We start from the raw sequence: 23,731 nt of genomic DNA on the forward strand, positions 1-23,731 counted from the left end.
GCGCAGAACAGAGATGTCACAGCAGAAAAGCCTTGGCACGCCCCAAAAACCAGAATCAGGTCTCCAGGTACAAGAGCCTGTGAGAAGCCCACAGTATTAATGTGTGTTGATTACAGTTGTCAGGTCAGTTAGGAAGCCAGTCAAGTGAGAAAGGAAAAACAAACCAACCTACGCTCTTGCTTTGAGTATAAGAAGTGAAGAGTATCACTGCTGTTTAGTTTAGAGGGATCTGCTGCCACTAAGTGATGCATATTGCTAGTGGCAGAAAGAGTGATGCAGCCCTGCTAAGTGTAATCATTAAGACTGTGGCCTCTCAACACTAACCTCAACACAACATCAACATGGTGTTCCACCACAGCAACAGTGTCCAAGAACACCCAGAGAGACCATCCCTTCACACATTTCTTGGCACGAGAATAACCAGGCATCTAGGAGCATCTTCTGGTTCTTTGTAGCAAAGGGAAACCAAAATGAAAACAATTGCTCTAGGACAGTCAGCACTGCTTTTCTGAGAGACCAAGGGGGCATTGATATATGACAGAGCATAGACTTGCCTTAGGGAAGCACAAATTATCACAAAAAGTAGGAACAAAAAAAAAAAAAAACAAGGAAAGCTTAAAAGAGATAAAGACAGTACTGCTACAAAGATGAAAGAGGTTTGACTACAGGTAGACAGGAGCAAGTTAATGATGACCAACAGCACAGGAAGTAGTCAAATGTAAAAGGCAAAAGTCAGAGACTAGAGTATTTCCAACCTAAGTTCCCATAATGAGCCCATCAGGGTGCTCTAAGTCTTGTGCTATGAAAAAGAGAGCTTGCAGCAAGAACTCCCACCAAGGAAAGTTTACATGCTGCCTCAGTTTCAGCAACAGCACTGGTGACACTATGGGAACTGGTTATACATTAGGCAGCAGTGATAGGTCCAGCAACAGAGGCTCCAGAAAGGATGCCTGTCCATCAAGTTAAAGTGCCTGTGCAGTGGTAGCAAGAAAAAGACTCCAGGTTTGGGTAATATCCGTCACTGGGCCAACTAGCACAGTTGAAAATAAATAGAGGAGCTTTCAGGCACATAAGCTCTTCCCCAGAACTGAACAAAAGCAGCAGATTGCAAGGTTAAATTCTGCTTAGTGTCATACTCTACTTCTGTCTGTGACTAGAAGAAGGGTTTTGGTACTCACAGTTGCACCTTTTTTTTTTTTAACTATACTAGTTGGTTTAATTAAAACATATCCTCCATCTACAAACCTCATGTTCCCTGCCTCCTTAGACTATTCTGGCTCCAGCACTGACTCTACACGCTGTAGACTTTCACCGAAAGGTAGCAGCAGTAGGCATTTCCCACCACCTCCAATGCCATCTGCACATTCACAGCCATAGCCTCCAGCACTGTCACAAACAGTCCAGTTCTGCAGTGCAGGAGACAACTGCCCCCCTACTCTGCCTTTATTTCAAAGGCAGTCTGCAAATACAGAAAATCTTTAAATATCTGGGATACTTCAGAGAGGTATCCTGAAGCCTCCTCACACAGCTACAGCTCTTTGTTCCCACTGCTCATCACACTTATCACACAGAGATACAGGACAAGCCATACAAGCAGTAAAAAGACATCTTAGGTCTGAGCTCCCCTGGATCCTCCTTGCAGCTACAGAGGTAAAATTCCTTTGGTGCAGGAGTAGAATTCCTCATGTGCAGCCACACTCATCCTTAAGTCTCATAATGGAATATGCTGCATGATGCAAAGTATACAGTCTCCATACACAGCCTCACCAGTTATAAGTACACACTCATAAACACTTACAAGCAAATGGTTTGAATACAAAAGGCTTAGCGGCACTTTAATGAGTCTCTGGGCCTGATACATACAACAGCAATGACGCATTAGTCTGTTGCACTTTGAGCTTACCCACCCACACACCCTTGCTGGTCACTTTTGGACCTGAAACTGAAATCACTACCTTAAGAATCCTTACAAAAACAGTGCTGCTCCCTCCTGAATGGATCAGACCTTATGAAGCTAGTACCTATCCTCACCCACAGCCTGACCTTAGCATTTGCAACCCGCAAGGAAGAGCACGGTTCAGACTAGTGTTTTCAAGGGACTTCTATAATTTAGAGGTGCTCAATTAGGTCAATGTTACATGAGGGACCAGCAAACACTACAGAGTCCTAGTGAGAAAGCCCTCCTACATAGAAAAGAAGGGGAATTTGTGGCTTAACACAAAAACTGACCACCCAGTCTGGCAGCACTCATGAATGTTTCTTACAGGCTAACATGACCTGCTCCTACCAGTACAGTGGTAAATGATTTCCAGTTAGTCAGGCCTGTCCTGCAGCTGCTGTGAGAGCTGGATCTACCTCCTTCTCAGGGCATGAGATGCTTTTACAGTGTAGCCATTAACAAGGACTACATAGGCAACGTCAAGACTTCTCCTCTTCCCACTGACAAATACAAGTCTTGAGAGCCTTGTGCTCTTAGTGAGGCATGTACCCTGAAAGATCAAGCTCCTCCAATTCCCATCATTAGCACAAGACAGGACACAACTCACCAGTCTCCTGGGGTGATGTAAGATGCGTGTGGCTGGAACCGGGGCTGTGGGCAATAAATACATCAATGACCTTGTGGAGGTGGAAGAGACCTTTTTAATAAACAGGATTCAAAAAAAAAAATCCCTCTGATCTGCCACTGCAAGAAGAGTTCAGGTAACTAGTACAGAAGATGATGCTGCATGTGCACAGACGGAGGGAGGAGGGAAGAAAAGAACAAGCTGTCACCAACTTGATGAGCTTCCTCAGTAAATCAGCAGAAACCAGGTCAGCAAAACTCTCCAGATAAAATACTGGTGGATCCATCATAAACAATTCAAATCAAAATAAAGAGAAATCCTTACATTGGAAGGCGCTATATTAGAATAACTAGTGAAATACTGAGTGCTGCTGGAGCCACAGCAATGGCAGGGAGACAGATAAAATCTGCCAGTCACTCCTGGGGTCAGGAATGGCCATGTAGTGAGGAAATAACAATCCTTTCACAGGCAATGTGTGTGTATGTGCATGTGGGTGTGCTGGAGGGGGTGCTGGTGGCAGGGAGGTCAGGCTATAGACGAGGTGGTGTAGTGGCAGCAACGGAGGGTGAAGGGCAGCACTCAAGGATGTCAGTTCCATCTTGCTCTGGTGGCTAGTGCAAATAGTCTTCTACTCTGGCAAAGGAGCAGGAGCCCAAGCCCACACGAGCCATGAGCCGCAAGCACTCCGAGGCCTGGCCCAGGGCAAGCATCAGCGGGGGCTGCTTTGGCAGGTTCTGAGATTCTGTGGGGGCAAAAAAAGAGATCTGTTTAGAAGAGGCGCCTTGGCTGCATGGCTGCTCATCAGCATACGGGTCCCTCTATGTCCCACATGGGCACCAAGCAGAGCATCCCTGGCAGGATGCACTGGCTCTAGAAGGAAGTTTTTCCTGAGTAAGGTTGTCTTGGCATTGCTGCTCCTCCACAAACCCCACACAGGGTTGCCCACTCAGGATATGTCCCACCTGGGGCCACAGCTCAACAGGGCCTTTGGAAAGAGTTGCTGTGGGGGCCAGAACAACACAAAAGGCAATGCAGCTCCTGCTGCCTCAGTGTCTACCAGAAAACCCTCAAAGTCAGAGAGAGCAGAGCATGCAGGAGGAAGGAAAGACAGAAGAAATTGGCCCCAAATACTGAGGGAAAGGTTGCCTCTCCCTCTCCCACTTGTGCAGGTCTAGGCTGTAGTCCAAGACCCAGAAAACTCACTGGTTACAGTTTCTTTTCAACTTCATGTTTGCTACATATAGAGGCAGAATCTGCAGCTGAGCTAGTCAAGGCACCTGTCCTGTGACCTTGTGTGACAAAACACATCCACACACCATGTCCAGCCACCAGCCACCCTGCAGGACACCTGGCGACGCCGACTGTCAGGGAAAGGGACACTCCTCCCCAAATCATATTATTTCTGCTCCTTTACTCATGCAGAGCATGAGTCTTCACAGGTTTGCTCATCAAACTGTTCCTACCCCCGGAGGATAATCTCTAATTCTCCTTCTTGCACACTCAAAATGAGGTGCCTAAGCCCACCAGGAAAGATGTTTGGGCACAGCAAGGTGGATCCTGCTCAGGATTCAAATATGGGTTTCTGAGACAGAGAAGTTGTCCAGTGGATAGTGTTTGGCCAGGCATGGATGGATTGAGCTAAACAGAGCTGGGGAATGTCCTTTGAAGTTATCTGAGCAGTGACACAACATGAGCAGGGTCCAGTGACAGGATCCAGGAGCCTGGCTAGAAAGAAACAATCCCTTTCTTGCAGCCTGGTGGCAGGTCATAATCTTATTATTAATACACTCATTTTTCCACCATGGGATTTTCTATAGCTGAAGATGGCAGGAGGGCAACAATGATATAACAGCTCATTGACTGCAAGAACAAGACTTCCAATGGGGAAAGCTACTGTTTTTAGTATACGAGGCTTAATGTAGGAGAGTAATGACAAAAGCTGTTTGGTCAAGCAACATGCTTGTCTAAGGAAAATGGAAGAGCAGGCATAAACAGCCAACTCTGACAATAAAGAGGAGAGCAAGAGACTGCTCAAACCTAGATCCAACCATGGTCTATCTAGCTGACACAAAGAACAAAGCTCATCAGAAAAAGAGGAGCTGACTCACTAGCTGAAGAAAACCACACTATACACAGTGTAGATTTCCACACAGAGCAGGGTCTTCTCAGCACAGTTAAGAACAGAAGGGAAAGAGTAATAACATGGCTGGACCATCAACACAGCCCTGGTTCCAACACGGGACACCAGCAGCAAGGCTCTCTGGGCTCCAACAGGCATACCACATGATGGGAATATGCAGAGACTATGCTCGAAGGGAAGACAGATCCTGCATAACGTTTAACTCTGCATGTTCAGAGCTCAGAGTATCTGGAATCCACAGCCGCCTTTGCTTTAGGGCCAACACTACAGAAATCTGCTTCACTTGCGAGCTGCTGCAATGGAGCAACTGCATTCCTTACCAGAGAGCAGGAAGATGCCAGGACAGATCTTTGCCAACCCAAACAACCTGGAAAGGGGCCTTGCTGATGCCAGCAAACCGATTCAGCTGGATTCAATGCAAGAATGAAGAGAAGCAGAAAATGTAATGGGGAGATCTTGGTTTCTTCAAGTAAGCAGGGGATGAAACTGCTGAGAATCCTTGGAAGCAGCACTGAGGAAGACCCAAGGAAGGGAGCCAAAAGGAGATCAGATCAGGAGCATCCGTTCTCTACAGGCTCCCCTCCAGCCTCTCTTCTACATCACTGGCCTCCTGGCTGTTTCAGTCTCCAACATTTGAAAGAGAGGCAAAAGCTAAAGACAAATATTTCCAAAGTTTTCATAATACGCAAAGGCATGCCTGCCACAGGACAGCCTCTGAGAACAGGTATGTCCAGGGGGTAGTGCTCACACAGAAGCCAGGTCTTACCCAATATAGCACTATTAAGAGCAGCACACACAGGTTCCCTCTGGATTGGGTCCAGCTGCTGACCAACAGGGCAGTTCCAAGGGTCAGAGTAAGCTAACAAGCTAAATGCATCCTGTGAGAGACAACAGAAAGGCATGGTAAGGTCACACATGATGGCAAACATGCAGAAAAACCACCAGGTCTATCAGCCAGGGCACCTCCTGCAACCACCAAGGTGACAGGTGCCTACCTCCTGAAAATAAATGGCCTTTTTCTTCTTGGTAGCAAGGGACCACATTGGGCCATCAAGAGAGGATTAAAGAGGGAGCTCTCTCCACCTGGCAGGGGAGCCAGAACGGGAAAGCACGTAGAGTTTCACCTGGAGAGAAGAAGAGCATGCAGTTGCTCCAGGAAGGCAGGTGGGTGCTGCACTTCCTCTGTCCTGCACTGAGAACTGGGTTCATGTTGAATGCTTCATGTTGACTTAGTCATGACCTCTGATTCCCACACAGTCTCCCTCTTCCTCTCCAGGTACAGAAGTGGGGGCCACCCAGAGCTCTGCAAGGGAAGCCACAACTCCAGTCCTGGCCCAGAGAACTGCTGTGATGCAGCATACAGCTCAGACCTACCTGAAGCATCTTTTTGTGCATCGTATTCTTCCCATATTCTCTGCAAAGCTGCTCGCTCAGTGACTGCAACTCCCGTCCAAACTGGATCATTCGTTCCGTGGCAGCATGGTTCCCTCCACAGAGCTGCCTCTGAGGGCAGTTGTCTTCTAGAGTAAAGACACTAGAGAAGTGACAATTGTCTCTCATTCTCCACCACTGCTCACTCTGTGTCAGGCTGCCCTTTTCTTAGCCATAAATCCCCCCTCCCTCGCCTTTCAGGAGCAGGTAGATTCTCCTTGGTCTAAATTTACACAAGTGGAAGCTTTCTTTGAGTCACAAATCACAAGAGCCAGTAGGGTTTTTTTCATGGCATCTGTTTGGTACAGGGTAAAACTTGAACTCAGTTTGTTTAATGCTCAAGGAGTGTCTACAAATCAAGTCTTCCGATAAAATCATGGGAGCTTGCTACTCTGGCTCTGTTACCCTTACATGTGTGTAATACAGCACACACAACACCAAAATCCCTGGTCTAACAAACCCTGGACTCAGAAAACTTTCAGTCCTAGATACCAACAACATCAGCTTCCCAGTATCAGGTGGCCATAGGACCCACTGAAAGTGGAGGAATTCCCAGTTTCAGAGGGAGTGCAGCTGAGGCATCCTTTCCCTCTCAGCTAAAGCACCCACAAACAGGACAGATATAGCTGACTGTGAATAGACCATACTGTGTTGGGGATATTTTGCAACTGCGAATCAAACGGCTTTTTCCTCAGCTGGTAGAACCACCAAGGCTGCTCTGGGCTAGAATTCATGACCAGCACTAAACAAACCTTTGACTCCTCTTGCTTTCCCTGCTTCACAATATCACCAGAACTTCTCTGAGACTACAAAAAGCCAAATCTAGTTTTAATTCCAACACAGATTCATGTTCCCTGTGAAACAGAGATCTTGAGAACTTAATTCACTGGGGCTAGGAAAGAGACCCAAAGGGCATGTCTCTTTCCCACAACCCAATCACATCTTTAATTCTTGATACCAGCTCTTTCTAGCACCCTTTACCCCTTCAACATTCTGTGCAACAGAGATCCTTCCTGTTAGGCCCTACCCATGCTAGATTCATCCGTCTGCAGGATCTCTTCATGTTTGTAGGTGCCATTCATTATCCTGGTGGATGAGTTTTCCAGGACTCCATTGGGATAATGTTCAGCCTCCATTTCCATCTCACTGTCACTGAGGAAAAAGAAGGAAAGAAAGGCCAGATGTCTAAATTAGAAAGGGAAGAAATGAAGAGCTCAGATGACAAACGATGCCCAGCCAACAGCCAGTAAATCAGATTAGATGCCAGCTAGATTACAGAGAGCAGGATAGTCTAACTCAGTGCAGCAAAAATTGTTGCAGACTTCTGGGGGCAACTTACGAAACAGACTTTATTCTCAAAGTGCCTGTCATAATGTCAGGTGTACAGTGCTTATAACCTTTCATTTCAGGAAGCAGTCATCTCTGGAGCAGCCAGACAACAGAAAACATACTAAGCAAACAGGAGGGAAAAAATGGCCAAAGATACATGGTAAGCCACCAACCCTTACAAAAAATGCACAAAGACTCTAGGTTTAAATGTTCAAGACAGTAATCTGCAGAAGATTGCTGATTAACTCAGAAAACTGAAATGATGAGATAATCTTGCTGGGACTTGGGCTCCACATTTCAAAAACACTCAGCATAAACTCAGCATTATCAGATGATGTTGGAAGGTGGTTGGTTGAGCCCAAACAAGTGTTTCTCATTCAGTTACCAGCAGTATGGCTCTTGGGAGGTCCGGATAGAGACCAGAAACTGTCTTGCAAACTGTTCAGCAAACTACACAAATGATAAATGCCAGCTCCAACTAGTAAGAGATCCTACTAATTACAAAGATTTCCTTTGCTCCAGCAGGCCCCCAGAGAGCTCTGCAACAGCAACCTGGAAAGTGAGCCCAAAGGGAGCTCAGTTCTCACCACATACTCCACACTCCAGTACATGCAGCAGTAATTATCCTCTGCTTTCCTTGGACTGCCTACGGCTTCTTGGAGAAGAGAGGCTTTCTAAGTCTGATCTGCTGTCAGAAGTATGAAACAAATTACCACTGGTTCAGAAGCTCAGCTCAAAGGAATTGAGCAACAGGTGCAAGTGGTCCAGGAAAAACACTCAAGAGGACAATTCAAAAATCCAATAATCACTTGGGAAGCTCCTTCACCTTCTAAAGGGCAGGTGAGCTACACATCAGCAGTATTCCACTAGCTGATGGAGCAGCACCAGAAACAGGCTCAATGGGAGAGCTCCCCTGCAAACCATCATGTGGGACACTCATCAAGTTCAATAGGACAGCTTGGTGCTTGAACCAAGACCATCCATAATATTCCTCACGAGACGAGCCTCCACAGCCCAAGCCAGAACAGGGAACAGGGACAGACCTGTCTCTGCTTGGAGTAGTGACCTTGTAGCTATGAAGAGTTACTCTGTTGTTCAGAAAAGCAGGACAGATGCTCTGCTGGCTCTTCAAAAAGCAGACTGAGTTGTCTCCCATCTCACCCACATCAGGCATCAACAAGGAAAATAAAAAAAATACCTGGTTTCTTGGTTACTTGTACTACTGTGCTGCTGAGATTTGGTAGAATCTGTAGAATTGGACTCAGAGTAGTTCACAGATGAGGGGGAGGAGGAAGAGGAAGAGGAAGATGATGAACTCAGTGCTGGGTATTTACTACGGCTCTGTTTGCTTTTTGTGGACATGACTCCATTGCTACAGGTTGGACTATCTGCTCCTAAAAGCCAAGAAGGAAGGGAAAAATGAGACCAGAATAACTGTATCACTCTACTGTGAAGTCAGCAATTTAGCAAGAGACGACAACTCCAAAGGAAGGAAGCAAAGGAAGACTGCAAATCTTAAATTATGGTTCATCCTTATTAAATTTAATGGGGTTTACAGAAAACCTATTAATATGGAAGGAAACCCACAGCACACCAGCAACATCTGAGCTTAAGTAAGTATCAGAAATTTTCTGTAGATAAGAGATCAGCAGAACAAGCTCAGGCAAACACAGAAATAACACAGAAATCATTGCTGAAATATGAAGTGTGAATCTCATGTTTACAAACTCTTTTCTTCTCCCATAAACCCACATTTTCTTCCATACAATGAAACTAAAAAAGGAGAAAACTGGGCCACAAGGAGGACACTAAAAGCAGAGTAACTTCCCAGACATTCCACAACTTACCTGACATTAGTTATATGCTTGATTTACACAACACTCAGCAGTTAACAACAATTTGTTTAAAATCACAAGCTGACCCTCTTCATTCAGGAGTGACAGACATCACTGAAAGGAGGGTCATGCTTTAAATCTGATCTTATCCCACATGCAACATTTATCTTTCAAGTTGTGGAACTCCCTGCGACAGGACACAAAATGTTGGTAGTTACTGCAAGTTTTATATGGATTCAAAAATTACTAGTTAAATTTACTAAATACCAAGACAACTACAAATCACTAGGAGTTCAAAGAATATTTTGGAAAAACATCACTAATGGCTTTCCTTTTTCCTTAGACAATTAATATTGAGCACAGGATACTGGACTAGACGACTCAACCTGGCACAGATGCTCTTCCAGGACTGATGGTACTAGATTCAAGTCCAGCACTTGATCCCACAGTTACATTTATAGCTCAGGAATTTATTTATATTTTTATCACTGCAAAACACATAACACATTCATACAACAAAGGCCATTTTGTGTTATTTTAATGACAGAAGAAAACATGTAGCAGACTGCGCACAACAGCCCTTTTTAATCTTTGAAGCATTGACTGAAGAAAATATCACTATTTTGAAAGGACAAAGGTCTGACAGAGTGAGCTGTGGAAGACTGCGTTCAGTTAATGAAGACAAACATACATGAAGGCTGCCTTGCCTTTGCAGCTATTTTATGCAGGCATTTCTCAGGTGAAAACAGGTATTACCAAGAGGTTCTACAGACAGATGCAGCTAGCTCCATCTACAGACATTCTGACTACCTAGTCAAAGAAATGTAGCCATGGTTTCTGCAATATGATATAGGAAAACAAATACCGGCTTAGGAAAGTGACAGCTTGGAGGTACTCAAGTAATCACCTTCCTCTCCCTTAAATGTTTGTATAGTATGCATATCCAGAACTTTTCATGCACAGCAGCAGAAGTACAAGAAGGAAACATGCTCAGAAGACTGCGAGCAGCTCAAGGATCAGTGAAGCCACTCAAAGTGTTTTCAGCTGCCCTCCAGATCAGAGTCTTTGGCCCACTCTGTCTTCAAACCCTTAATCAGTAATTACCTAGGGAATATACTTTGTGTTTCCTTGTTTACCTTGCTCTTCCTGCTTCAAGTCCTAAAGTTTTATTCTTCAAACTGCAAAAAGCTGATGTTTCAGAGCTGAGTTTTGCAGATAGAGAATTGTTCCCATTTCACACATCCAGAGCTTATAAGATATGCTCCACAGGAGAAGGAGAAGCTCTCATGCAAGACATCCTCCTAACTTTTTGCTAAGTGGGCCAGAACAGTACATCTTCTCTTCGGCCTGAGGAGGTTGTGGCAGTTCTGGAGACTGAAGGGCCCCTACAGAAAACCAATTCTCTCTTGCAGACCTCAAGGTACAGGAGACAGGCTTCTTTTTCCAGGCCTCTGCTTACAGCTTGGTCTATGAAACACTGAGTCACATGATGGCTGCACTAGAAGACTGCCTTTAGGAGCTTCTTTATTCTGAAAAAAAATCTGCTCTGCAGACAATTCCGTAACAGCGTAGAGGCACCTATGGTAACTGTACAACATCTCAGATGGGAATCAGAAAGGTAAGGAGCATTTCACAGAATAATGCACAAAAAGTAGCAGGTAATGCATACAGCAGCCCACCTTTAATATTTGCTCCTCTCACCAGGAGACAGAGAAAAAACACTTACCAGTACTATGAACATGTGAGTTGTTTGATCCATGTCTAGGACTTAAACTGGGGGACTCAGGGTAACTGTCCTGGGATCTGGGGCTGCGGGCACTAAAACAACGTACTTCACTGTCTGTCCCATTCACCATCTCCACAAACTGCCGACACCTGATTTCATAAGAAGGAAGAGAGAAAAAAGGGACCATGACAGCCAGCATGTTCTGCATTGATGTTTCCTTAGTTACTGCTCGCAGAAGTCCTATACATTGGATAGGAGTTAAATTTCTTGGCCTTGGAAAAGGCATTGTAGATTCTTGATGCCTTTGTATTGTGAGTGCTCTGATCATGCTGCAGTAGGAAGGAGCTCAGATATTCCCACTTAAAGGCTAATGAACGCTGACATCTATACAAGGGAACAACATGCAGCAATATCTTTCAACCCCATGCTTACAGTAAATAAGTGAGCACTACTTGAGTAACTTGAGAAACTGCTCAGTGTTCAATATCAGCAAAAACAGAGATCAGGACAGCAAATACATTTGGGATCAATAGGGCCAGTGATGTATCAGCTGTCATAATATCAGGGGTGAAACACTTCACAAATTCAGAACACAGCACATTTTTTGCATGGTAAGACTGTCCCAGGGCTTTGATAATATTTCTGCAGTTAACCAAATGCTCCCAAGTCTCTACTGCTCCAAACCCAAGAGAATTCATGTGATGGTGAGCTGGCAGATGGGACTTATGACAGAGTGCAGAGTCTTCTTTGTCCCATCAAGAAAGTTTATTTCTGTTGTGCTAATAGCAAATTATTCCTTCACAGTGTGCTTTCATCCCCACTGCCTTTGCATGCACTCCAAAATTAGATTGTGGGGTTTTTTTCAGAGAGAAGATACTAAATCTGCCAATACAATAGTTCCCCCACTATCCCATCAACCTAGAAATGCTGGTGGCCAATGGAAAATAGAGAGGAAGGAGTAAAAAACACAATATCTACGCTAACAGGACAGTGAAGGCAGGTCTCATTTAGCATTATTGGGAACTGAGGCATACTCTGTCCTTACCCTAGCTCAGGAGGCTGGGAAGAGCCACTCTGTGGCTGGGAAAACTAGGACACACAAGCCCTTTTTTTCTTTAGTCTCTATCACATATATCCCTTTTCCATAAATTTGTCTTTCTAGAAACCTCCCCAGTGACCATCACAGGCTCCAGTGTTGCAAGGTCTCCACAGGACAAACAAAGGCCATCTGTGAAGGTGCTTCTAGCAGTCAGCAGGGCTAAAATTTTCTCCACCTCTGCCTGACTCATGAGACAAAGCTATTCTGGGTCTAAGCAGTGACAAAAGGGCTATGCCTATATTGCTACAAGCTCTGTGCTGTTGTTGACGAGTTGTGTCATCAGGTAAAGGAGTTACGGGAGGAAGGCAGTAGGCTGCACAACATCCGAGAAGATGAGCAAGAGATAGACAGGGTATTCTCAGAGACCATACAGCTACAGCAGTCCCAACCCCCCCACAGCAGTGGAGCTGCTGGAGGGCTCTGTGCCATGTGAAACAGTACAGCATAACACCGTTGAAGAAGGCTGGAAACTGGTCACTTCTCTTACTCCTCCTCAAGACTTGCAATTGAGGAACAGGTTTAATGCCCTCCAGGCTGAGGAGGAGCTGGGCGTGGCTTCAAGGGAAGCAACTGGGCCGACAGACCCTGTGCCATGCAGAACACCAGGAAGAAGTGGCAAGTGATTGTTGTGGGTGACTCCCTGCTGCAGGAGACAGAGGTGCCTATTGGGTGACAGAGCATTGGAACAGGTTGCCCAGAGAGGTAGTGGAATCTCCTTCGCTGGAGATATTCAAAACCCGCCTGGATGTGATCCTGGGCAATCTGCTCTAGGTGACCCTGCTTGAACAGGGAGGTTGGACTAGATGATCTCCAGAGGTCCCATCCAACCTAAACGATTCTGTGATTCTGTGATTCTATCTTCCAAACTGACCACTTGTCTAGAGAGGTCTGTTGCCTGCCAGAGGCTCAAATACGAGATGTCATGGAAAGACTGCCAAGGCTTGTCCATGCATCGGACTATCACCCTCTGCTGCTCTTCCATGTGGACACTAATGTTACAAAGGGCAAATTGGATACCATCAAACAGGATTTCAGAGCTCTGGGAATGGTGGTCAAGGGTCTGGGGGCCCAGGTCATTTTCCCCTCAATCCTGCCAGTGAGGGGGAAGGATGGGAGGAGGAGTAGACGGATTCTGCAAGTTAACAACTGGCTGTGCCGCTGGTGTTGGCAACAGGGTTCTGGTTTCTATGACCATGGGACCCTGTCTGAAGATTGACAACTGATGGGGAGCGATGGGATCCACCTCACCAAGCGGGGCACGTGTGTCCCCTTTGCCAACAGGTTGGCCAGCCTGGTAAGGAGGGCTTTAAACTAGGAAAGATGGGGGAAGGGGAGTGTTATAGAGACTGGGTAGTCAGCAGAACGCGGCTCAAGTCAGGATGCCTCCAGCGAGTGCATGCAGCCAGGGAAGTGCACACAGGACATGACTATGGAGATGACTCTTGCACCTCTCCTGGGAAACCTGCATGCTCGATTGGCTCTCTGAAATGCCTGTACACCAATGCACACCAGCATGGGGAATAAACAAGAAGAATCAAGAGTTCTATGTGCAGTCGCAGGGCCATGATCTCATTGCAGTTACAGAGATATGGTGGGATAGCTCGCATGACTGGAATGCTGCCGTGGATGGCTATGTGCTTTTTAGGAAAGACAGGCCAGGAAGGCGAGGTGGTGGAGTTGCTCTTTATGTGAGAGAGCAACTAGAATGGATGGAGCTCTGCCGGGGGGGCGGGGTGAGGGGTGGATGAAGAGCAAGTTGAGAGCTTATGGGTCAGGATTAAAGGGCAGGGTAACACGGGTGACACGGTGGTGGGTGTTTAATACAGGCCACCTGATCAGGAAGAAGTCGATGAGGCCTTCTACAGACAGCTGGAAGTAGCCTCATGATCACAGGTCCTGGTTCTCATGGGAGACTTCAACCACCCTGACATCTGTTGGCAAGACAGCACAGCTAGGCACAAAGAGTCAAGGAGGTTCCTGCAGAGCATTGTGGATAATTTCTCAACACAGGTGGTGGAGACGCCAACAAGGAAACGCGCGCTGCTAGACCTTGTACTAACAAGCAAAGAAGGTCTGGTTGGAGACATGAAGGTTGGGGGCAGCCTTGGCTACAGTGACCGTGAGATGGTAGACTTCAGGATCGTGCGAGGAGGAAGCAGGGCAATAAGTAGGATTGCAACCCTGGACCTCAGGAGGGCTAACTTTGGCCTCTTTAGGGACCTACTTGGAGGAATCCCATGGGTTAGGGCCCTAGAAGGAAGGGGGATTCAAGAGAGCTGGTTAATATTCAAGCATCGCTGCTTCCAAGCTCAAGATCAGTGCATCCCTCTGAGTAAGAAGTCAGGCAAAGTGGGTAGGAGCCCTGCATGGATGAGCAAGGAACTCCTGGCAAAACGCCAACAGAAGGAGGAGGTATACAGAATGTAGAAAAGGGGATAGGCCACTCGGGAGGCATAGAGGGCTACTGTCAGAGTATGCAGGGATGTGACGAGGAAGGCGAAGGCCCATTTGGAATTAAATCTGGCAAGGGATGTCAAGGACAACAAGAAGGCCTTCTTCAAATACATCAACAGCACAAGGAAGACTAGGGAAAATGTGGGCCCACTGCTGAGTGGGGTGGGTACCCTGGCGACGAAGGATACAGAGAAGGCAGAGTTGCTGAATGACACCTTTGCTTCAGTCTTTACTGCTAAGGCCAGCCCTGGGGAATTCCAGACCCTGGAGATAAGAGAGAAAGTCTGGAGAAAGGAAGACTCTCCCTTGGTGGAGGAGGATCGGGTTAGAGATCATTTGTCCAAACTTGACACCCAGAAAGGTGAGTGGACAGTGAGGTGGATTGAGAACTGGCTGGATGGCAGAGCTCAGAGGGTTGTGGTCAGTGGTGCAGAGTCAAGTTGGAGGCCTGTAGCTAGTGGTGTCCCCCAGGGCTCAGTCCTGGGTCCAGTCTTGTTCAATGTATTCATCGATGACACGGATGAAGGGACACAGTGCATTCTCAGCAAGTTTGCTGATGATGCAAAGCTGGGGGGAGTGGCTGACACACCAGAAGGCTGTGCTGCCATTCAGAGGGACCTGGACAGGCTGGAGAGCTGGGTGGAGAGGAACCTCCTGAAGTTCAACAAAAGGCGAGCGCAGGGTGCTGCACCTAGGCAGGAAGAACCCCAGGCACCAGGACAGGCTGGGGGCTGACCTGCTGGAAAGCAGCTCTGCAGAGAAGGCGCTGGGCGTGCTGGTGGGCAAGAAGTTAAGCATGAGCCTCAAGCATAAGCATGAGGAGTGTGGCCTTGTGGCCAAGAAGGCCCAGGGTATCCTGGGGTGCGTTAGGAAGAGCGTTGCCAGCAGGTGGAGGGAGGTGATCCTGCCCCTGTCCTCAGCCCTGGGGAGGCCTCACCTGGAGTACTGTGTCCACTTCTGGGCTCCCCAGTACAGTCCAAGAGAGACACGGCGCTACTGGAGCGAGTCCAGCGGAGGGCTACGAAGATGAGGAGGGGACTGGAGCATCTCTCCTGTGAAGAAAGGCTGAGAGAGCTGGGCCTGTTGAGCCTGCAGAAGAGAAGACTGAGAGGCGATCTCATCAATGTGTACCAGTAGCTGAAGGGGGGGTGTCAAGAGGCTGGGGCCAGACTCTTCTCCGTGGTGCCCAGCAACAGGACAAGAGGCAACGGGCATAAACTGCAACACGGGAAGTTCCGTCTGAACCTGAGGAAAAACTTCTTTCCTGTGAGGGTGTCAGAGCACTGGCACAGGCTGCCCAGAGAGGGCGTGGAGTCTCCTTTGCTGGAGAAATTCCAAACCCGCCTGGACGCAATCCTGGGCAATGTGCTCTAGATGATCCTACTTGAGCAGGGGTGTTGGACTAGATGATCTCCAGAGGTCCCTTCCAACCTCAACTGTTCTGTGATTCTGTGACTGAACCTATGTCTTCTCCCACCTGCTGCCAAAGGGATCTCCAACAGCTTAAATTCAGTCCATGGTTTGCAGCCTCACTGGATGGCTGGACAGCCTCTTATTTGTCTCCTCCAACTCCACATTTCAGCATAGGGAGTATAAAGCTATTCATACTTACTTTAACATGAAGAGCAGATTGGGATTATGTTCTAGAAGGCCAGGATAGAGTTGTTGGGTGGCTTCTATAGCCTCTCCCACTCTGCCAGCTAATACTAGCTTCTGTATTCCTAAAAGCAAAAGGAAATTATTGACACATAAGACAGACCAACAAGAACAGCCAGAGCAGTTACAGAAAGACGTTCCCGCACAGCTCCCCACTTACACCTTGCACAAGGGCTAGGGAGAGCTAGGTGACATGCATATTTTGTTTATTATGGATTAAGAGGAGGAAAAATCTGTGAAAATGAGGGAGAATCTGCTAGTACTCTTATTGGATCTGGGAGCTTAAACCAGCGTAGGACTGCTTCCTTACTCTTCCTGTCTCTAAGTAAAATTTAATTATACCATAAAAACTAGGCTTCTATAATTCCCATCATGTTCCAACAGAACTAACTTGACCTGTCCCGCAATGAAGATGTGGCACCTGTAAGCAAGCTCCAGGAATCAGGTATTGGCTAAGATAGAAACAGCTCAACAAGCTGTACATCTCTGGGAGATGCAGGGAGATAAAGCAGAAGCCATATATCAACCTGCGTGTTCATGTCCCAGGTACGTTCCTTTGATAGGACAGAAGACACAAGTACAAGACATGCAGTCCCTGATCCCATCCCAGGGAAGCTGCTAATCTGCAAAGATTCACAGTTTATTGTTTTCTAAATGTACTTAAACTAAAAATGTATTGCATTTCCCTTTCTGTTTATTCCAAGACTTCTTACAAACAACAGAGAGAAAGTTACAAATCCCTTGTGAGCTGTTTTGCAAGCAGAGGCACGATTAACAACAGGCTGCAACTTTCAAAGGTAGCACAAACCATGAGAAGTTGAACACAGAGCCCAGTAGAGCTCATTACCAATCCCCTGTAACAATCTGAAATTACATGTCTTGGCTCCCATTTCTCAATGTCTGCTTGTTTGTAATCACCTTAAAGCTAAAATCAAAGACATGGCTCTCACACCAACGTGTATTGCAGAGTGTCCTTCATTCCATTCTGTTTCTTCTATTTACTTATGCATCACTTTTCATGTCTTACTACTTTTGACAGCTCTCTTCTTTGCCTTGGTTGGCAACTTTCACGGATATCTCTGCCTTTTATATTTTCCCTTCTGTTTTCCCATTTGTTTTCCTTTGCCCACTTCTCTCCATTTCCCTGTACTTTTATAACACCTTTTATTTAAGCCCAAAACTCAGAGATCTATCTTACTTCCCTCCTCTCTGCCTGTTCTCCTGTCCTTAGGCAAACAAGATTGTGTTGTCTCATATGCTTCCTATAGGGCCTTACCAATAAAGCCTGTTCCAGTAAGAACACTGGTTGGGGTCAGGGCTGCATAATGTATGACCTGGAAAGCATAAAGCCCATAAACACCAACCATGCAAAGGCACTAGTAGACAGCAACTACAACTTATTTTGGGTACTAAGCAGAGGATTATTTAAACCTGAATGCTGTCTAAGCCCATGCAATGTATGCAGTGACAGCTACAAGGGGCATGATACACCCAATACACAACCACATGAGAAACTTTTCACAAAGGGAAGAGGAATGCATGGAGCAGGATGCAGCCTGTATTCAATGGCCAGGAGAAAGCAGAAAATGCACCAATGCTCTGTGACTCTGCAGTTTGAGTCCATGAATAGAATGAACCAAAAAAAAAAACCTTCACAGCACAAGGTGGCTGGAAGTCTTATTCTGGGGGAACCAAGAACATTTTCAGCCCTATAAACTGAGAGCAGAATCACTTTGGATGAAATAGAAGTACTCTGAAACACACTGAGTAGAATTCCATCAACTAGTGTGAGCTAAGCACTTTGGTTATGAATTTGCACAACCCTAAACATGCAAAAAATTGACCTGAAGACAAAATGCGCAAAATGAGTGGAAGACTCATTAACTCTGGCAGTTGTAGGGAGAATAAGCTGATACATTTGGATCTCTACAGTCATGCTAATGAAGCTGCCCCCACTGCCAAAGATTGAACCAAAGAACCCAAATGCAGAAGAATCTCTGGTGCACAGTAACATCAGTTCAGTTAAAGCCAAAGCAAACCACTTCTATTCACCAAATTGGTACTACCTAGAAGAAAACACTTGCCCTGGTACTAGGTGTTTATCCTAAAGTGTGAAACTGCTGGACTCAAAGCTGACAGTTGCCACATCTCTCCCAGTTAGGGCAGCAGACATTCAGGTATTCATTTTCTACAGAACTGAGAAAAAATAACCAAGCTGATCAGACAGCTTAGTCTCCTCACATCACCAGGCATGCAGGTCATTTCTCAGAGCACATAAGGAAAAGAAACAAAGAGCAGCTCTTCAGGCAAAGACGGAGAGTGCAGAGAAGACACAGTGATGATGATAAAAATGCTCAGAGGAGCGGTCCCCAAGCTCTACTGACCCACAAGCAACAACACTAAGTCAGCAGTGTGCTGTGGGCAGCTTCATACTTTATTCCTCTCCCAGCCACAGCTTTCACTTCTAGATCTGTGGTCACAGCACCAGAGAGTCCTGAAGGTAATGTGCAGCCAGCATGCCACACTTTGGGAACAGCTGCCCAAGAGACTTACTTTGTCTATTCTTTATTGAGGTCTGCTCTTCCTGGATTGTGGTGTCTGTGACTCTGGCAAAGGCAGCTGCTGTTGAACAGTACCCATGATGAACCAAATAGGAAGAAACCATACTAGAAAATAAGAAAATACAAACAGAAGAACAGACGTTAGTAAAACACGGTAACCATACCGGAGAAAAAATCACCAATATGACAGAAGTTGCCATTTCAGTGAGCAAACTCTGCTTGGCTAGGACATAATCAGGGTTCTGCTTTGGTTCTAGACAGTGCTAATTTACAAGATAGGCAATTGATGAAGATAGGCCAAAAAAAAAAAAAAAAAAAGAGAGAGAGACCTCCATAACATACAATACATAGACAACATAGACAGTATTTATTTACTGCCACCCGAGGATTATTTGAAAGAGATTGCATTGTGTTACTGATAGTGACCTGTTAGCAACACAGATACAGCCCCCTCCTCCTATGCAAACAGGAAATCCAAAACTCACAGAGAGGTTCATGGCTTTCAGGTAGATCTTAGAACTAAGTTTTCTGGTCCTGAATTTCTGTTATCACTTGTTTTGTCAGTAATTGTTCAATTGCTAATTGAATCTCCTTATGAATTCTACACATGTACAGACACTTTCATTTGCTCACTTACAAGCAGTGGACTGTTAGCATTTTACAAACATTTTAAACACATTTTTAAGTTGTGTTTCCCCAAATGTTAAGTGGGGGAAAAAAGGAAAAAGTACTATCACGGTCAGAAAATTAACACAACTAATATATCTTTCTGAACAGCCAATTCCTGAAGCATTTATTTTTGTGCCTTCTCAGGATATGTCAGGTAAATGTTAATGCTAACTGGGCTTCAAGGAAACCTGAAATCCCAGCATTTCAAAGCTTCTAGTGATGAATCCCAAATTGGGCTTCTAACAGCGAAGCTGGTATTTATTCAATCCAGTCAGGAGATGGCTCCAAACATGTGTTAAGTTTGATCATTTCAGTACAGAAAAGAAGTATTTTAGGAGTCTGCAATAACTTCCAGGTGTCTAACACTGTAAGCAGGTTTCTAATTTTTAAAACTTGCCCAGGAGTCACTGTAGAATTGCTTCTGATCACTGTCAGTACAAGGCATGCCCTTTGCATGTCTTCTTGTCCCAAAATGCACCCACACACAGATGTGGCATGGTATAAATAGGCTTAATAGAACACACATGTTTCACTGTCAAGTACAGCAACCAGGTGGCCCTGGTTCAGCTAGGCTGAAACACTGAACATACCAATCCAGCTTGGCAGGAACTGGCAGGAAAGACCAACATTCATTTCAGTTTAACTCAGTAGCCAGAGTCAGGGGCTCGCTGCTGCATGGATTTAAACACTCCACAAAGCTACATGAAAACCGAGTTCCTCCCTGCGCTCCTTCTGTCCCTGGCATCACAGAAAAAGCCTCCTCGTTGGTACAGAGCAGTGTAATAAGCTAGATTTTCCGCAATGACTTATCAGTTGGATTAGTCAGCTACTTACTATAGCGGAATGCTGTACGCTCTCTATTCAGTAGCATTTTTGCATCCAACGGTACCTCTCCTGAAGTTCTGGGGGAACATTATTGCTCTCCAATGTGGGCTACGTGACATGCTCATGCAGATAACAAAACCTTTCAGAATCCCACGTTCTCCTGTGACTTGTCTTTGGTCCCAGACAGTTAAACCTATCAATGGCCAAAGAAATAGCTTTTACCATATGGGAACCATGCTTTGAATATCCTGAGAGCAGAAGTGCCCAAATCACAGCAGCAGCTATCTGTGTGCTGCATCTAGTGGTGCTTCTTTCAGCCAGAGGGGTCATTGTGGTGGCAGAGAGGCCTATACTGTCTGTAGCTTTTCTTCTACAAAGCAGAACTGGCTGCACACTTCTCTGTATAAATTAGATACAGCTCTCCTCCTTCTGGCACGCAATCATTTAGACTCTCAAATGAACAATGCTGAATCCTCCTGAATTACCAAAAATAGGGGTCCATACAATTCCTTCTCCCACAACCAACCTAACTAGCTGATCTCAAGTTTCAGATGACTCCTATTTGGATTCTTCATGGTAAGACCTAAAAAGACTAGAGATCCTACAAGACTATAACGATACACAAAGAAAACTAGTTGTCCATTTGTCTCCCTTTCAAGGTTTCAAGCACTTAATCGGTCTGTCTAGTGATGGCATATCCAGGAGCACAACACAGATCAAAAATTCTGCTACACTAATTCTTCTTCCTCTACCCTCCACAGAGGCACCCCCTATAGCAAATTTTCCCTAGAGACAGCTTCTCTGAGATTAAGCCTTTCAGGATTTGTCAGAGAGGAAAATCCTTGAATTTGTCAGAGAGGAAAATCTTTGAAGGGAAAGTGAGTCTGCTCATGATGCTTAATTGCAGGGTTACAGAACAAGTAAGATGCAAGTAAGTAAGATGCAACCAATCCTACCAAAGTCACAAGAAAGACAATATTGGCCCAAGAGCTCTAAAGATGAAACAGCTGGACTGCTAACATGGGGTATAAGCCCCACGTTAAAACTGCTTAAAATTGCCTAGGAAGAGGAGGAAGATGTAAAATGTGATGCTGAAAGAACCCCAAAGGAGATATCAAGAGCTCTAGATCAAACACCATGACAACTCTACCAGGCAATCCACTAGCACATCAGGAGAAACAATTCTGAAGAAAACAATGAGCAAACACAGGGATAAACTGGTCCTATTGCACCGGAGTCAACACAGCTTTTGTAAAGGGAAGTCATGCCTCTCTAATGCAGCAAAATTCTTGAAGGGAATCAGGAAACAGGTAGAAGACAGATCTGGTGCAGTCTACTTGGTTGTCCAAAGGTTACACAGAATCACAGAATCGTTTAGGTTGGAAGGGACCTCTGGAGATCATCTAGTCCAACCTCCCTGTTCAAGCAGGGTCACCTAGAGCACATTGCCCAGGACCACATCCAGGCGGGTTTGGAATATCTCCAGCGAAGGAGACTCCACCACCTCTCTGGGCAACCTGTTCCAATGCTCTGCCACCCTCACAGTGAAGAAGTTGCCCATTGCCTCTTGTCCTGTTGCTGGGCACCACGGAGAAGAGGCTGGCCCCAGCCTCTTGACACTCCCCCTTCAGATACTTGTACACGTTGATGAGATCCCCTCTCAATCTTCTCTTCTCCAGGCTGAACAGGCCCAGCTCTTGCAGTCTTTCTTCATAGGAGAGGTGCTCCAGCCCTCTAATCATCTTGGAAGCCCTCCGCTGGACTCTCTCCAGGAGTGCCATGTCTCTCTTGTACTGGGGAGCCCAGAACTGGACACAGTACTCCAGGTGAGGCCTCCCCAGGGCTGAGGACAGGGGCAGGATCACCTCCCTCCACCTGCTGGCAACACTCTGCCTAATGCACCCCAGGAGACCATTGGCCTTCTTGGCCACAAGGCCACACTGCTGGCTCATGCTTAACTTCTTGTCCACCAGCACTCCCAGGTCCTTCTCGGCAGAGCTACTTTCCAACAGGTCAGTCCCCAGCCTGTACTGGTGCAGGGGATTATTCCTGCCTAGGTGCAGGACCTTGCATTTGCCTTTGTTGAACTTCAGGGAGTTCCTCTCTGCCCAGCTCTCCAGCCTGTCCAGGTCCCTCTGAATGGCAGCACAGCCTTCTGGTGTGTTAGCCTCTCCCCCCAGTTTAGTATCATCAGCAAACTTGCTGAGGGTGCACTCTGTCCCTTCCTCCAGGTCATTGATGACTGGACAAGACTGGACCCAGGACTGAGCCCTGGGGGACACCACTAGCCACAGGCCTCCAACTTGACTCTGCGCCATTCACCACAACCCTCTGAGCTCGGCCATCCAGCCAGTTCTCAAGCCACCTCACTGGACACTCATCTCAGCCACACTTCCTCAGTTCACCTGGGAGGATGTGATGGGAGACAGCGTCCAAAGCCTCGCTGAAGTCCAGGGAGACAACATCCACTGCTCTCCCCTCATCTACCCAGCCAGTCATTCCGTCATAGAAGGCTATCAGATTGGTCAAGCATGATTTCCCTTTGGTGAATCCATGCTGACTACTCCTGATCACCTTCTTGTCCTTCAGATGCTTAGTGAGGACCTTCAGGAGGAGCTGTTCCATCACCTTTCCAGGGATGGAGGTGAGGCTGACAGGCCTGTAGTTTCCTGGCTCCTCCTTCTTGCCCTTTTGGAAGACCGGCGTGACATTGGCTTTCTTCCAGTCCTCAGGCACCTCTCCTGATTGCCATGACCTTTCCAAGATGATGGAGAGTGGCCTAGCGATAACATCCGCCAGCTCCCTCAGCACTCGTGGGTGCATCCCATCGGGGCCCATGGATTTATGGATGTCAAGTTTGGACAAAAGATCTCTAACCTGATCCTCCTCAACCAAGGGAGAGTCTTCCTTTCTCCAGACTTCCTCTCTTGTCTCCAAGGTCTGGAATTCCTCAGGACTGGCCTTAGCAGTGAAGACGGAAGCAAAGAAGGCATTCAATAACTCTGCCTTCTCTGTATCCTTTGTCACCAGGGCACCTGCCCCACTCAGCAGTGGGCCCACGTTTTCCCTAGTCTTCCTCTTGCTATTGATGTATTTGAAGAAGGCCTTCTTGTTGTCCTTGACATCCCTTGCCAGATTTAATTCCAAATGGGCCTTAGCCTTCCTTGTCGCATCCCTGCACGCTCTGACAACGTCCCTGTATTCCTCCCAAGTGGCCTGTCCCCTTTTCCACATTCTGTACACTTCCTTCTTCTGCTGGAGTTTGGCCAGGAGTTCCTTGCTCATCCATGCAGGTCTCCTGCCCGCTTTGCTGGACTTCTTCCTCAGAGGGATGCACTGATCCTGAGCCTGGAGGAAGTGATGCTTGAATATTAACCAGCTTTCTTGGACCCCTCTTCCTTCTAGGGCCCTACCCCACGAGATTCCCCTAAGTAGGTCCCTG

The 23,731-nt window shown here is 46.5% G+C and overlaps 1 protein-coding gene across 3 annotated transcripts in view; it reads right to left on the minus strand.

Annotated features, from left to right (window-relative positions):
* Window positions 1-1,811: 1,811 nt before the first annotated feature.
* RANBP10 (RAN binding protein 10) overlaps window positions 1,812-23,731 on the minus strand; it is an 83,920-nt gene continuing 62,000 nt past the window's right edge. The window contains exons 7-14 of one of the 3 annotated variants that reach the window (XM_068956429.1): window positions 18,788-18,900; window positions 16,191-16,299; window positions 11,026-11,174; window positions 8,663-8,858; window positions 7,163-7,287; window positions 6,079-6,224; window positions 5,471-5,582; window positions 1,812-3,306 (exon numbers count right to left, since the gene is read on the minus strand). In XM_068956429.1, the coding sequence (XP_068812530.1) occupies window positions 3,176-3,306; window positions 5,471-5,582; window positions 6,079-6,224; window positions 7,163-7,287; window positions 8,663-8,858; window positions 11,026-11,174; window positions 16,191-16,299; window positions 18,788-18,900 (1,081 nt within the window). In that variant the 3' untranslated portion in view covers window positions 1,812-3,175. The remainder of the gene's footprint in view (window positions 3,307-5,470; window positions 5,583-6,078; window positions 6,225-7,162; window positions 7,288-8,662; window positions 8,859-11,025; window positions 11,175-16,190; window positions 16,300-18,787; window positions 18,901-23,731) is intronic. The other 2 variants (XM_068956430.1, XM_068956431.1) reach the window with 2 other exon arrangements.

This window comes from Struthio camelus, chromosome 10, assembly GCF_040807025.1.
Source record: "Struthio camelus isolate bStrCam1 chromosome 10, bStrCam1.hap1, whole genome shotgun sequence".
Lineage (NCBI taxonomy): Eukaryota > Metazoa > Chordata > Aves > Struthioniformes > Struthionidae > Struthio > Struthio camelus.